We start from the raw sequence: 16179 nt of genomic DNA on the forward strand, positions 1-16179 counted from the left end.
ACAAGCAGTACGGTGCTTCCACCCAGTGTCTGCCTGAGGGGTCTACATTGCAAAACGTGAAAATACGTAATTGGATGTATCCAACGAGCCAATCAGCTGCCGTTGGTGGCTTGGATTTGAAATTGAGGCGGGCGAATGCGGAAGCGGGGATCAACGCGCTGAACGGAGTAAACAAGTATGCAGTCTCTGTTTTGACGCGGACGACTTGATCTTGATTGAAATGTTTTTCTATGACTTGTAAAGGTACATCACGGCGTCTGGGCTTGCGTTTCTAAATTCAAACTACGGGGTTTCGTCTAGTTCTTAGCAGTCGTCAAAAATGTCGTTATTCAGCGTACAGACGAAAAAGCACACAGCTTACTACGACCATCTAATGTCAACGACTAGGATCCAAGGCAGAGATTGCTTAGCCGAGAGAAAGGCAGTCAAAAGTCTGGCCAAGTGTGATCCACCACCCGGGGACCCTGCGCGTGAGGACAGCGATAAAAGCGGCAGCCTTAACCGGACGTATGTCATCTCTGCGCTGTCAAGAAGCGGACAGACACCCTACCGCGGCCGGCTCACTCTTCAAAGGAGGTCACGGCGAAAGACTGGAGCTGATAGTGCTGAGGACACGGTGGTGGAGCGCAGCCAAAATAATGTCACACCAGCACCCGAGAAGAGAATGACCTTGCAACGGAGGCCTAAGACGCCCTCCATGGATAAAAGTGCTACGTTGCCTCGTGTGGTCAGCAGTGTTAGCTCTCACGCAACGCCTCAAGTCCTTCAAGAATCCAATGGTAGGACCCCTACTTTATACCGCTCGGTTAGCTCGAGAGAGACTGCGAGTAAAGGACGAGAGGCCGCAAATCAAATGGAAACACAAGGGAGGCAGGCACCCAACAAGACGCCATCCTCCTCCTCCCAGTCACTATCCTCCACAGGCAGGCCATCAGATGAGCAAACCCAGACGTTCAAAACCCCGACTAAAAAGACACCGTTTGTCAAAATCGCCGCACGGAGGGACGTCTTCGAGAAACTGACTGTGAAAGAATCCCCGAAACCGGTCAAATTAGTAAGTTTAGACAGGTCCAAATACAGGGTGAGCAAGCAAGCACAGGACAGCAAACCAATCCCAGTTCCTCGAAGAAGTAGGACAGGTGTGCTTAAAGGAACCCCAGCGTCACAGGTGAGGGCTACTGCTACAACCTCTTGCTTAAGGCCAGAAAATACCAGGACGCCAACAATCACGTCTGCTACAGCACCGACACAGTCCTTGCCCTGTCCCAGTGAGACCTCCAAGACACAAGACTCACTAAAGATGGAGAACAGTGCAGTGACTGTGGCAGTGCGTGTTCGCCCTTTTAATGCCAGGTTTGTGTTTGCATTATTGCATGAATTCTGTCAAAGCAAACTGCCTTTTAAAATCAACATTCATAGGGAATTCTTTTAATATTTATCTCATGGAACCTTTATGCTGATGTGCATCATGTCATTCTTCTGTGTTCTTCCTTACCCCATGCTCCATCATCTGTAATTGATCATAACACAATAAATTTGACAAAATCATCCTTTGCTAAATGACAATCCAATAGCTACGAAAATCTACAACTCCTGATTTCAAAAGTTTGCAATGTCTTTACTTGAAACTGTCCTAGCAAGAAAACCATCATGTGTTTCTTGCCCATCCTAGGGAGAAGGCAGAAAAGGCCTCACAGGTTATCTTCATGAATGGCCAGGAGACAGTTGTACAGCATCCAGACTCAAAACAGAGTTATTCCTTCACCTACGACTTCTCCCTGTGCTCTGTGGATTCGAGTGATCGCTCATTCGCCAGCCAGCAGATGGTGTACGAGGCTCTGGCAAAGCCTCTGCTGCTCTACGCTTTTGATGGATTTAACACCTGCCTCTTTGCTTATGGCCAAACTGGCTCTGGAAAATCATATACGTGGGTATTTTTCCAGACTCAATTAATTTGCATTCATCTTTTCAGATTCCTTACTCTGTATGAATGTTGTGCTTGAAAGGTCTGCTGATCTGTGTTTTATTTTAAATGTTTGTTTGGCAGGATGATGGGCTTTGGAGAGGAGGCTGGAGTTATCCCTCGGTTTTGCCAGGAACTTTTTTTGAGGCTTTCTTCCATGGAAAATGAACAGGTACTTTATGTGCCAGCATATTTTTACATTGATTCTCTGTAACAGATCTTGCAGTTGTCCATCAATTCATCCAGTCAGTCCATCAGGTTCTGATACAAAAAAATGAAAAAGGCTGTAAATCATCCCTCCCCACATGTTTAATGCTGTTTGTTATTATGGTTGTAGTTTTCAATGATTGACAACTTTGTCACACTGGGAGGTATTTCAAATTTGGTTTCCGTAATTTCTTGTGGTTTTAAATGGCATTTGATGATCGGCAAAATATTAGATAACTTTGGTTGTGGATTCCCCTCAGGTCAAATGTCATGTCGAGATGAGCTACTTTGAAGTCTACAATGAGAAAATCCATGACCTCCTTGTGACCAGAGATGATCCAAACCAGATGAGGATGCCTGTAAGTATTGAGCATTTTACAAAATTACAGTATACTGCACCTTGTTTTTTTTTTCTGGCCTCTGCTAATCCACACCAGCATGGTTGTCATCATTGGTGTTTTGGACTTCTACAATAAATTTGCATGTGTTATTTCAGCTGAGGGTGAGGGAGCATCCGATTTATGGACCCTATGTTGAAGAGCTATCAGCGTAAGAACACATTCATTCTTTTATTTTATGTATAGAATGTCCCAGGCTGATTGCAGAATTACTCCCCTTTGTTTCTTCACAGGAATGTTGTGGGATCTTACAGTGACATTCAGGTAAGTTAAACCCTCTTATGTTTTTGAATATACGTAAATTTAGACTACATTAGCAGTCACCAAGATGTGAAATTTTTCTAATGTAAAATAAAATTAGGTGACTTGGCTTATTCAGAATTGTGCAGCACTGGTATCACCAATCAGTACTTGGCTGCTCAGTTAGTGATGAAGTTCTAACTGACTGTATCATTTTGTGCAGGGATGGTTTGAACTGGGAAACAAGCAGAGAGCCACAGCTGCCACTGGGATGAACGATAAAAGCTCCAGATCTCACTCCGTCTTTACCCTTGTTATGACTCAGACAAAGGTGCGGTACTGCATCCTCATCGTTTGAATCCATGTACAGTTCCTGAAAACAAATTTGTGATCATATTTCTGGGTCTATATATAATGCATTCCATTAAATATGAGTATGGATAGTGATACATGCGCTGATTCACAGACAGAGTTGGTGGAGGGAGAAGAACATGACCACAACATCACCAGTAAGATCAACCTGGTGGACTTGGCAGGCAGTGAACGGTCTAGCGCTGCACAGACAAGTGGAGATAGACTCCGGGTACATTCATGTTTGCAATATCAATATCAGGATTTGTTTTAGTAATTTTTAAATCACAAACGTAATTTGTATCTTTTCAACGAATCAGTGGTCATATTAACAAAGAGTATTTTCTCCATCCTTTTAGGAGGGTGCCAGCATAAACAAATCTCTGCTGACACTTGGAAAAGTCATCTGTGCACTGGCTGACCAAGCATTAACTAAGAAGAAGGTCTTTATACCCTACAGGGAGTCTGTTCTCACATGGTGAGAGAACCTCTTGTTTGTAATTATGTTTGATTCTATTACAAAAAAAAATAACGGCAGACATCCTCATCGTGTACATAAGTTATGAACACTCCTCATACTTAATGAATCCAGCATTGGCCCAGGCACTTACATTTGGAACACTTAAACTCTACCCAGTCAAGCACTTTTGAATACCACACCTCCATGTTTCATTACGTTTTTATTTCTTATTTCTGTTACGTTAATTTTACTGTCAATTCAGTGCGCTTGTGCCTTTAATATATAAATCAAAGTGATGGTTACAAATAAATTGCGTGCGTTTTGTGTGGAAGACATTGACGCCATCTCAAGTTTAGTGGGAAGAGCTCCCCTTCACTCACCTTTAACTCTTGTTCAGGCTCCTGAAGGAGAGTCTCGGTGGCAACTCCAAGACGGCCATGATTGCCACGCTGAGTCCAGCAGGAAGCAACGTTGAGGAAAGCTTAAGCACTCTGCGCTACGCCCAACAGGCCCGCACGATCATAAATGTGGCCAAGGTCAATGAGGATACAAATGCAAAGCTCATCCGAGGTCAGATATACTCTTGATGCATTTTAGAACCGACTTGAATCAGTAGACCTCTGGGCCGCCGCGATTTGAGTCAATGGATTGTTATCGACATGTGGTTTGTGTGGATGACCAGTTGTGTGATCTGTGTTGACTTTGCAACTCACACTTTGCTGCCCAGGGAGAACGATGTTTATCTTCTGATGTACTGTACTTTGTTTTGCTCCAGTATATTCTTTGTTTCTTTCTGACCTTCCGTCCTACATCCTGTAGGTTCTTCTCATTCCCTTTCTTCATATGAGACTCTTTACTTTCCTGTTTATGTCTTGCTCTTGATCTCCCCTCTCTCCCCCATGCCCTCCTGTCTGCCCATCTATCCATCACCAGCTTATGCCCGACCCACTTCAATTAAGGGCCGGGCCCTGACCTTGCCTCCGGGCCATATTTATGCACCGTCAGCCGCACATGGCGGATAACTGTCATGCAAGTATTATTTTTCATTAGATCATCAGGCTCCCGTTTGACATTTTTAGCACGAAGGGGAGCTAATGCTGTGGATTTCGCTCACGTCCCCTGATGCAGGGGTGAAACTTAAAGTGGATGTGACTCTGAGGTTACAATTTGGGTCAATGCTAGGTCCATAATGTTCTTTTGACGAGCTAAACTTCATACCCGTTGAGTAACTTTCTGATTTCAAATAGACATCAATACATTTTCATAACACTTTGGCTCGCTGCTCAGAATTGAAGGCGGAGGTGGAGAAGCTGCGAGCCGCCCAAGCGAGCACCCGAGGTATTGAACCGGAGCGGGTTAGGCTCTTCCAACAGGAGATCACTGCTCTGAAGAGCAAACTCTGCCAGCAAGAGCGAGAGATGGTCGAGGCCAACAGGTCAGCATTGTTGCAATAACCTCTATGATGATTCATTTTAAAATATTTTATTCGCAGCAAAACAATATGTTTATAATTACAAAGTGTCATTTTGAGATGTCCATATTTTTTGAAAAATATTGCTGAATGCCAAATGGATTGATTTTAAAAAATGTGTTGCATGCAGTCAACAATTGAAAGAAGGATGTATTCCTCAGTAAAATGACACAGCTCCACGTTTTGAACAAAGTGAACATTTTGGACATTTGATATACAGAAGAGACACTATTTAACTTGAAGGGTTTATTTTTTTCTTTATTAAAAAAAATATCTATATATATAGGGAATGGAGAGAGAAACTTGAGCAAGCAGAAATACGCAAACGTGAAGAAACAAAAGAGTTGCAGGTATGTTGCCCTGAAAAGAAAATCCACTAGTCTTAACTGAAATGCCATGCGTTTTATCGTTCGCTCTACTTGTTTGCAGAAATCAGGTGTGACATTTAAAGTGGATAACCGTCTCCCCAATCTGGTTAACCTGAATGAGGACCCTCAGCTGTCTGAGATGCTTCTCTACATGATTAAAGAGGGTCGAACGACAGTTGGCAAACTCAAGTCTGACTGCACACATGACATCCAGCTGACCGGAGCCCTCATTGCTGACCAGCACTGGTGAGAACAAACGCAAATGACCATCGGCCACAACATTACGTACACCTAGTTTGCAGAGGTCCTGTTAAGTATGAGAGTTAAATTTCATTCATTTGGGCACACCTCAAATCTAGACTAAAACCTTTTTGATGAGAAAGTTTTTAGCTTCAACTGATTAAAAAGAAAAGTGTTCTGTCTTTAGTTTTTATGAGAAGGCAGGGATAGGTCACCACACTCGTATACAGAAATAAAATGTATCTGTTTTAAGACGAAAACATTTTATTTATTTGGTTTATTTGAGAGGGACAAATGCAAAAACACAAAGTGTTGCACAGCAGTCTGATGTGTGCATCATAGTGCTTATAGCAAATCCCTGGATGGGATTTTATAAACAGTTAAAATACAGGTTGATATGAAAAGACCGTGCCAGCAACATTTAGACAATGCAATAAAAGGAGTCAATCAAAACAAAAACAAAGAGACACATGCAACTTCAAACATGAGGACACTGCTGCTGGTGGCACATTCATGTTGTATTTCATTTTAATACATGCTTGATTGTTTTTAAACAGGCATAAACCATACATTAACATAAATAGATTGTTTTTAAACCGGCATAAACCATACATTAACATAAATAGATAAAAATAAAGACAAGCAAAACGCAGTATTGAGCAATGTGGGGAAAAAGTCTATATACCGCACCTTTATCTGAGTAATGGGTGTCTTTTTTGTTACAGTATTATAAACAACACTCACGGTACCGTCAGCATCACTCCCATGGAAAATGCCAAGACCTTTGTGAATGGAAACTTAATATCAGAATCAACTGTTTTGCACCACGTAAGTACGCAGAATAGGGTGTGTTTCATTTGAAATGAAGTGTCTCATGGGCAAATTTTGAGCAAACCTAGATCATCTGAATTAAAACGGTTTCTCAATATGTTTTTTGAATACTGTACATTTGTTTCATAATTTCTGTTTCCAGGGAGACAGGGTGATTCTAGGTGGAGACCATTACTTACGTTTCAACCATCCAGCAGAGGTGCAGAGTGGAAAGCGTGTATCATGTTGGACAGGTGCAAGCGATGGCTACAAAGACTTTGAGTTTGCCAAAAATGAGCTGCTTGCGGGTCAGAGAGCTAAGTACGTGAAAAAGGCACAAAACAACTGTACAGTGGACCCCTGCGCTGGACCGCGGGCCGGCCTGTTCACTATTCCCTGCGAAAAGCAAAACTCTGCATGGAACTGATGCCCATCTTATATACCTTGAAGAACAAAAAACATATTTTAGCCCCAATGATTCTGAAAAAAATCGGGATAAAACGCCAACACATTTTCCATGAAAAATGGGGGATGTCCCCCCCAGAAAAAAACCCCTCAAATCGGCGAATATGCAGGTGCCAAACCGGTCCACTGTACTGTATATATTTTTTGATCCCGCTGTTTATCTCAACTGAATATCAGTGTTTAAGGGCAATTACCTTCAAAGTCATATTTTTGTCTCTCAGACTGGAGGCAGAAATTGAAGAGGCTCAGGTGAAGGCCAAAAAGGAAATGATGCATGGAATCCAGATGGCCAAAGAGGTTGCCCAAAAAGAGCTGTCCGACCAGAAGGCCCTCTATGAGGACAGGATACGAGAAATGGAAAAAGTGCTGGTACGGGAGAATTTTGTCTGTAGCCGAAAGGAGGAAAAGTCATTTGCACTCTCTAATGTTGATTATTTGTTTTCTACTTGCAATAATTGTGATTTTACTGATTTTGAACCACCAACACTCACTCTTCATTTGGAACTGGTTCTTTTGACAGAGTTGAACGTACAATATGCTTGCTCTGCCTTTTCCGCTGGTCCTGAGTGTATTCATTGTCATTCATTCAGAACAAGGAAAATGAGCGTAAGCGTCTCCAGGAGCTCGACCAGCAACGGGTAGCAAGCCAGATGGAAGAACTGAAAATGGCCAATATAGAGTTGGAGCAGGAGGTGGACTCCCAGAAGAAACGCCTTCGTCTACACATGGAGGCCCAGGTCAGGGTTTAGAAAAACACTTTCACTTAAAAGTGGAAAGCTGGCTTGGATTGTGCAGTGCAGGTTTTGCGCCACCAAAATGCTGAAATATACTCCCACACAGACCATTGTGGGCTCTGAAATAACAGTGGCATGAGGAGTTATGTCTGAAGGTTAAAAACAGGCCGTTCGGACCAAATGTGTGTCATAAAAATAAATGAAATTTGTCTTGGACCTCTTTCAGGATCACAACTTAGATGGAATCGAGATACGATCGATTTAAAATATTCATTACCGTTGTTTACTTAAGGTGATGGAGGAACACCATGTGTGTCAAGCGAAGATTGTTGAGGCATTGGAAGTCGAGAAGAGAAAGCTCAGCAAAGAGCTTGAAGAAATGCAGAGGAAGCGAGCTATGAGGTTAATCAACACTCCAAGAGATGGTGAGTCATTTTTGCACATCAGTATTAATCGCCCAACCTCATGAGCCAGCTCAGTTTTGGATCGTAGTGGGAGTCAGCACAATATATAAACTGAGTCTGGCCACCTCGCTCGGCAGGCGCCATCTTGCAGCCCAGCCTGTGAGACACACGCTGTGTGACAATACGCGCATGCAGCCTTAGTGCATTATTTTCCTACGCCCACACTAATGAGAATTTCATCATGAAAATTGCTGTACACATGGACTGAAAAGCGATCACACCACTGGTTTACTTATTTTTTTCATATTGATACTATTTTTGATGATATTTTTTCGGGAAGACTGAGAACACACTGTGATTTTTGATAGTATTCTTATGAGTGACCCCAAAACAAGTAAATCGCCAGTTCAACCACTTTACAAATAATCCAAACTGAACTGCGCTTCTCTAGAAATGGGCTGCTGTGAGAAGGTACCGACACAGTTGGGTGGGCCGGCCATAAATTTCAAAAATACCGTATCCACTCAAACCATTATTTTCAACCTTTCTCAAAATGACATTGAAGAAATCAATTCGAAGGGCTCGAGCGCGGGATGCTCGAGTCCTTCGAGCAACTTTGTCTTCTCAAACCAAACGTTGAGCCTATAAGAATTACAACCCACCTTTTATGAAATGGCGGAATTAATAGTCAGTTCCATGATATGTGGACAAACAATAAAAAGACGAGCCGGTTATGTGGTGCCTGAGGGACAATCGAAAAAAGATATGATGTAGCTAAACTAACTTCTATGCCGTGTCTATTGATTTTTATGGTTTTCTACTTCCATAATTGGTAATAAGGGAAAATAAAGTTACCTCCCAAATATAGGAGTTGACATTCCATTTCGAACCATCCTGGTGACACACTCGCTGCCCATACTAGCCGTCTTTTGGCATCCAGTTAAATCTCTGGAGCGTCATGCCTTCGCCACTTTGCGTGTGACATCCTACAGCCGTACTTGTGCCCGTTTTCACAGTATTTATTCAAAAAAGAATGAAATATTCACGAAAATTTATTGAATTCCACATCAGCAAACTAAGAGTCACAAGATGGTGTCTGGAAAATCAATTGACTGCTGACAGCCAATCAGCGTCCGTAGCTGCGAGAAGCAGCAAGATCTTAATTTGGCTGGACACTGGTGGGAGTTATTGTTTTGCCCCAGAACCATTTTGTACATCTCCTGTCCAGAATCTAATACAAACTAAACAAGATAATACTAAATACACATTTTAAATTTTCATGACAACTGAAATGATGATTATTTTAAAATTCAGTTTGACTCTTTTGTATATGCTTACTGTATATGCAATCCAATAGAACTTTTTTGTTTTTTGCGTCATGTCTTTTTTGCAGCGTCTCCACGCTGGGATGCAATGAAACTCTCCTTGATGGTTGAAGAAGCCAATAAGATCAGCGCTAACTTGAAGAAAAACACCATCTTCAGCAGGTATACAAGATCACATAACGGTACACCAAAAAAAATACAAGAATTTATTTCTTTTTGGTCTTACTGTGCTTGTAGACATGAGAGCTCCGACAATGGCCGAGGGGATGTGTTGCAAGTGCGGGTCCAAAACACAAAGCTGGGGATTTCTACTTTTTGGAGCCTGGATAAGTTTCAAAACAACATGGCTGTCATGAGAGAAATGGAACAGGTTACTTTCACTGTTGAATGATAATGTATCTAAATTCTAACAATAATTTACATTTTTTCTAATTTTAAAGTTCCAATCCAGTTGTGCCTTAAAACCACTTAATAGCGGAATGACCTTTTAACATTTTCAATTGGCATTCAGTGTAATATTGCCCAGTGTTTCAAAAGCAATTTGATCACATGTTAATAATATTTTAAGTCCATATGTTTGCCAGTTTCTTTGGCTGGGTGCCTCGACAGTATTGATAATTTTTTTTCCTCTGTAGGGAGATCCAGCTTCGAAAAATGACGATGTGTTCTATGCCCCTGATGATGAGTGGGAGCAAGATATATCGTCTTCCTCTGCTTCGTCTTCCACCTTCTCACGTCGAAGGTAGTGTTCAACTTTCTCTTTTCATCAATCAAGTACTGTACTTATTTTAGCTGCTCCTTCATTTCCACCGATGTGTGTGTGTTTACCTGTGGCCTGCCTCCAACAAATTACTACCGGTACTTATTTATTTATTTATTGTAAATTTGATCCCAAACACGTTTCCCTGATTGGAACAGTGAGGTCAGTTCCTTACTTTTTGCTACCAAAAAAAAAACATTGGGTTCCTAGAACGTAGAAGATGAATCCTTTTTGTTTGATCCGACCCGTCAACATCTAACAAAAGTATTGTAACATGTGACTGACAGCTTTTTGTTGCCGTGCTGTGTCCAATTACTGGTATATGCATGATTCAAGCAATAAATAGTACTGGGTTTGGGTTTCAGAGTTGGGTTTTTCCTCTTGCTACTACATTTATGCAGGTTAAATGTACAGCCAACAGGATATTGCCGACCCAGACTGAGGCAGAAATTACATTTGACACACAACCAGTTTACCGCTGTACACATAACTGTTTTCATGAGGTCAGAAGTTTTGGAACTGGAGGCAGCATGAAGTTCGGCGGATGTGGCTGGCTCCAAATTTTATATCCAGGAAAAAAAAATTGACTATCATGAAAAGTAGGGAGCTCTCTATTGGTGGAAAAACAAGCAATTGTGAAATTCTGAGAATATACAGTATATCAGAGCCAATGGATAAAAATTGTCAATTGCTCAGAAAACAAGATGAAATGTCCTGAAGAAAACAAGTACGCTAGTAGTTTCTATGTCACAGATGTTGAATGCCGATGGTAGGTCAAGGAAAACGACAGCTCTAACGCTCATAATCATATTACATTTGGCTATGTTACTTTTGTTTTAGGAGCAGGAGTTTATTAAAGGGCAAGAGAATCTCAGGGCGTCTTTATGAGATCCGTGTTCATCCCATTCAGAGTCTTCTTAAGGGCTCAACCCACTCTGATGGTAAGTCTAATAATTTGAAATGACTTTTTTTTTCTCTCTCTGTTTTCACAATTTAAATGCATAAGACACACCAGTCAGTTCCCTGGGAATATAGTCTGAGAATCATGAAAATGTTCTTTCTCAAACTCAAATGCTGCTTCTGCTTTTTTTTTTAACTGGTAACTTGCAATCCAGGGGTGTTGCCTTTTTGAAATAAAAAAGGAGTCCTAAAGGATTATGTGACAAATTACGTGTTTTAATATGACGTGCTGTTTAAGAAAAAAAAAAAGATCTGGTGCAGTCATCTTTTCACACCCCAAGTGATCATGGTGTCTGTCCCAGGGTTAATGGGCGTTGCCACACCACCCTCCACACGTTCCAGTTCCACAGAATCTTCAGTGCCCGGTATCTGCAAGGAGCTGGTGGGCCAATCAGTAGCCCGTCTACGTGGCTTTGGAGGCACTAAAGAGAGCTTGGCTGATAGGTTGGTCTCAGATCTGCACTGGGTATACACAGCTATCCAGACCATATCTGAACTGTATGACAGTTTAGATGATGACAGCCAAGAGAATGGTGAGTCAACCATGTCTCTTCACATTAAACATCCGTTTTCTCTCATCAGAGCTCAAAACAATATTCCATCCAGATGAGTGACATTTTGACAGCATCCAAGTCCACATAGAACCGATTTCCAGGTGCTAAATGAATCCTGTGTCCTATAATCCATCATGCCCGATAATTATCTTGAAGAAAGCCATTTACTGAAAAGACAAAACAACAAACACAGGGTTGTCTACTGATGGTGAAGTAATATAATGTGAAAAGTAACCAACTCCACTGAAAAGGAAGGGAATGTCAGGTTAAGACAATTGACTAACATGTCTAATCTTTTCTTATTTCCCCCGCCCCCTCAGTGTTTGTGTGTAACTTGTCGGCTCAGACTCAGCTGATCAGGGCCACCGCAGCTACAGAGAGTGCAGTGTTTGTCATCATGCAGTGGTTGGCCAGTGTGAAAGCCTCCTCCGGGACACTCTACACTCTTGCTGAGGAACTCAAGAGCCAAGTCAAGAAGATGGGAGGATTTCTGCAGCTGCTCATTCAGGTGAAGATAAATGAATTCACTCGTCCTTCTCGTACTTGTCCAAGCCATTAAATACTATCTGAATTAATTGAGTGAGAAAAATCTTAGCTGGCAAATAATTTTGATATTGGTGTAGGGTGGTTAATAAAAATTCAAAGCATTGATTGATGGAACTTGGCTCTGAGCTGTTTGAGCTGTGTCTATGGAAATGACTAAGCAGAGGGAATTGTCAACCTTGAGCCTCAAACAGAACATGAATATATGGAAAATGAATCTAAATTCCTTATGAGCCTCAGTACCTAAACACAAATTTCTTCTCAGTCCAAATTTCTCATCCATGTTTTCATTTATTTACAGAGCCCTGCAGAATATTCCACCCATTTGTTCACTTGCTTGCATCGATTCACTGCGAAATCAATTCAAAGTCCACCTGTTATTTTGTGCTTGCTCGATGTTTTCTGAAAATGAAAATCTCCCTGTTTAGGGTTGCGAATCTGAGATCTCATCAATGGTGGGTGAAGCACGAAAGAAGAGCGGTCGGTGCCTGGGTGCAGCATTGTTTGCACTCAGCCACCTGGCGGTGTTGTCAGGCATGTCACTTAGTGATGTGGAGCTGGGTATCCAGGCCACAGGCAAGGTAACATCATTAATACCACAGTAGCATCAGCCTCCGTCTTGCTCTGGGATTTGCCGTAATTAAGCTCAGATACAACAATACCTAGGAATAGAACATTACTTGTATAGAGCGCCGAGATTAAAAAAAAAAAAGTTTAAAAAGTTATTTGAATTTGTGATGTCATTCAATTATAATGCCATGCATCTAATTGAAGTTGCAGTATGTATACTAACTAAATAACTTTTTTTAAGTGGTAGTACACATGCATGTGGCTCCTATTTTTTTAGGGCGCAGGGGTGTTGCTTTTGTTCATTCGTCCCTTTTGACCTAAGCATTTGGAACTTATTTGTTTCCTTACATAGGCTGTGTAAATCAAATATCGTGTGTAGCTTCAGAAAAAAATAACAAATAAAAGAAGAGTAACATTTTACTTGTCAAAGTTCGGTTTGTAAAGAGATAAGAAAATGTGATTCCTCTTTCAATGTATGTATATCTATTTTATTAGCCAAGGAGATTTATTGCTGATGCCGCCCCCCCCCCCCCAAAAACCCCCAATAATAATCAAGATCCACAAATCTTTGAGGGTGTTAGACATCTTTAAGTTTCGTGTGTCTTTCAGTATTATCCTGTTTTTAAAATAGCAAATTTTAAATCAAAAAGCATTTCACTTCTTTTATGAGAAGATAAGACATTGTCTCCATGGTGAAATACTGTAGACATCTGCGGTGCTGATCTAAATTTGGATTATTTTTGTGCGTTGGTTTGTGGGAGGCTTTTCAGACAGCCATTTTATTACCATATTCATTTACGGAAATACTGTACATCTAGATATCATTGAAGCGTTCACGTATTTTTCAGGCTTCATTCGTAGCGTATCTGCTGGAAGGAACAAATAAAGGTGTCAACTCCGTTTTAGAAGACAGCCTCATCACCACCAAAGAAATGATGAGAGAGGCTCAGCTTGCTTATCCAAGGGACCCAGTAAGCTCAAGAACATTTTTGGTTTGGTTCGCCTATCTCTTTTGTGTCTCAGAATTGTATATTTATAACTGTCAATTCCCAAGAATAATACACACTCAAATAATCAATGCTCAAAAACTCAAGTATTATTCTCATAGTAATTTTTATTTTATTTTTTTCCAAAGAAAGGTCCCTAAAGTACAGGAAACCGGAAACGCCTACCTTGATCTGCTTTGCATGTGCTGACGACACCCATATTTCCGTTTACGGATGCAGTTACTTAGTGTTATGAATGTGTAAATAATCATTATCATTACGCGCGTGTGCAATGTATAATTACAAATTAACGGATGAGCATTTCTGCTGTCTAAATAACTTAAGACACTAAGTTTGATGCCGTGTTTCGTCAAACGGATTCGGTGGCAACAGATATCACATGATAACAGCTATAGAATAGCCCTGCTAGTGCTGCTCTTTGAGTCACAGTGTGTAGCGAAAATTGTTTTAACTTCTACTTCAAGAAACGGTGCAATATGAAAAGGAAGTACAGTAACCCTGAAATCTGGGATGCCAGAAACACACGTGGAACATAATAACTGGTCCTTAGTTCCATGGGGAAATTACTCTAATTTATGTCAAAATCACCACATTGTTAAATATAAATTTGTAATATTAATCATTAAATATATTTGAATGAAAAAAAACATTTTTTTCCTTTTAACCAATGAATTATACTCCTCAATTTTGGTTTATTTTTCAAAAACAAAAGAACATGTTCTTGGGAAATGACAGTTGTGATTTAATTCGGTCCTTTTTAATGTACCGTAATCCATTTACCTGTGAAATCCAGGTTAACATATGTCATTCATTTTTATTTACAGGTCCTGCAGTGCCTCAAGTCCAAGATGCTTGATTTAGCCCGCTCCCTGCAGAACTACATCCACTGTCGCATTACGGTGAGTTTGACCTCAACTCGTATATGCTGAAGTGTTGACAACTGTGCATTGACATTTATTCCTTCAATTTAGAAACACTTGCTGTTTTCTGGCCTAAATGACACACCCTGTTGCAGTACATAGTAGATCGGGCATAGGCACCGCGCCAGGTGCAAATCCAAATTAGTCGAGAAAAAAATTCACAACTTCTAAAACCAGCCAAAAACCCCCCCCAACTTTCATCTAATTTGAACAACAGTTTCTGTGTATGCAGTGTGAGAAGTGGTAACATTGTCAAGTTCAATCAACCTCTCCTCCATTTGCTTGGAAATTGAATTCAATGTTCTGTCTTTGGAGGTGTAAGTCTTTTGAGTGTATTCCCGCACTCACTGTTTTGTGAAATGTATCTTTATTGTGCGGGATGTCTATGTTTATGGTGTGAAGCAGGAGCGTGAAAATGACAAGCAAAACGAAGACGAAAAAGACGAAGAGGCTTCAGTTTCTAGATTGCAGACTTTGAGGGCTTCAGCAGCCACATTCTTCAAGTTAAACCAAGCCATCAAGGAGCTGCACTGCTCTTTGTCTAACACCCTGAAAGGTGAGATTTCTGATGCATGCCAGCTGCCACGTGTGCATATCAAAAAAGCCCTCAAACCTTTTTGACTTGGAATCAATGGCTTATTCAATTTTACAAGGTTGACGATTGTGGGATAGACTTTCCCGTCTTAACTGCTTGCAATCATTCCCCAGGTAAAGATCGACACTCTGCGTTCAGCAGTTGTAGAGAGCTCATCACTTCTTCCGCCAAGACTGTTGATGAGATTATCAGTGGTCTCTCCAAGGGACCTGTTGGGCTTTCTCTGCATTCTCCCTCTGGCCAAACGCTGATGGCTGCACAAGATGAGCTGCACTGTGCCCTGCAGTCTCTGACTTTGCCCTGGGATCAGCCGGAAGCTATCGAGAACAGGAACACCGTCACGTCAGAAGAAAGCAAAGATGATCCGAGGGAATATGGCACCTCTCGGTCTGCAGACAGAACTCGGGCCGTTAATAAGCTTGTGCATTCCCTCCCTGCGGGTGTTGTGGCCAATGGTAGCCCACGTTGGGTGTAATAGCTTGTGAGAAAGGAAATTAAGACTGTTGCAATCTACAATAATACAGTATGAATAAGCAGCTTTATTTTTTTAATGCCTCAGTCTAATACACTTGGCAACAGAGGCAGCTGCCATTGTTTGTGTTGCTCCAGCATAAAATGTATTTGCACTCACAAAATGTTCTTTCAGTGTTTTAAAATGTGATTTTTGTTATTTTTAAACATTCATGCATTTGTAACATTTTGGATATAATCTAAAAATAACGACTGATATGTAGCTGTTATGTCAGCGCCATTCATGAAACTTTGGTTGAGACTTGACGAATAAACTCATTAAAATGAGAAAGTTGCATCCTTCCTTGCAACGCTTCTGCGTTC

The 16179-nt window shown here is 41.1% G+C and overlaps 1 protein-coding gene across 2 annotated transcripts; it reads left to right on the forward strand.

Moving 5' to 3' along the window:
• Positions 1 to 157: 157 nt before the first annotated feature.
• kif14 (kinesin family member 14) lies at positions 158 to 16117 on the forward strand. Of its 2 annotated transcripts, none has more exons than XM_086116675.1 (29): positions 158 to 1353; positions 1673 to 1927; positions 2048 to 2135; positions 2431 to 2529; positions 2667 to 2719; positions 2802 to 2832; positions 3032 to 3139; positions 3275 to 3391; positions 3519 to 3637; positions 4017 to 4189; positions 4907 to 5054; positions 5377 to 5440; positions 5520 to 5704; positions 6424 to 6526; positions 6672 to 6829; positions 7195 to 7342; positions 7564 to 7710; positions 8000 to 8132; positions 9505 to 9598; positions 9674 to 9806; positions 10072 to 10178; positions 11037 to 11137; positions 11459 to 11689; positions 12031 to 12218; positions 12682 to 12834; positions 13672 to 13794; positions 14655 to 14729; positions 15153 to 15306; positions 15459 to 16117. In XM_086116675.1, the coding sequence occupies exons 1-29, from the start codon at positions 320 to 322 to the stop codon at positions 15818 to 15820; spliced, it is 4884 nt and encodes a 1627-aa protein (XP_085972801.1). In that variant the 5' UTR covers positions 158 to 319; the 3' UTR covers positions 15821 to 16117. The 2 variants fall into 2 exon arrangements, with proteins under 2 accessions (XP_085972801.1, XP_085972802.1); XM_086116676.1 differs by having other exon boundaries at positions 15156 to 15306.
• Positions 16118 to 16179: the final 62 nt, after the last annotated feature.

The sequence above is a fragment of the Hippocampus guttulatus genome, chromosome 7, assembly GCF_054856545.1.
Source record: "Hippocampus guttulatus isolate MCC_2025c chromosome 7, RoL_Hgut_1.0, whole genome shotgun sequence".
Classification (NCBI taxonomy): Eukaryota; Metazoa; Chordata; class Actinopteri; order Syngnathiformes; family Syngnathidae; genus Hippocampus; species Hippocampus guttulatus.

Coding starts and splice junctions, on each gene's coding strand:
- kif14 (XM_086116675.1), top strand. CDS start 320: ATGTCGTTATTCAGCGTACAGACGAAAAAGCACACAGCTTACTACGAC. Junction 3,140..3,274: donor TTGTTATGACTCAGACAAAG/GTGCGGTACTGC, acceptor GCTGATTCACAG/ACAGAGTTGGTGGAGGGAGA. Junction 5,055..5,376: donor GAGATGGTCGAGGCCAACAG/GTCAGCATTGTT, acceptor CTATATATATAG/GGAATGGAGAGAGAAACTTG.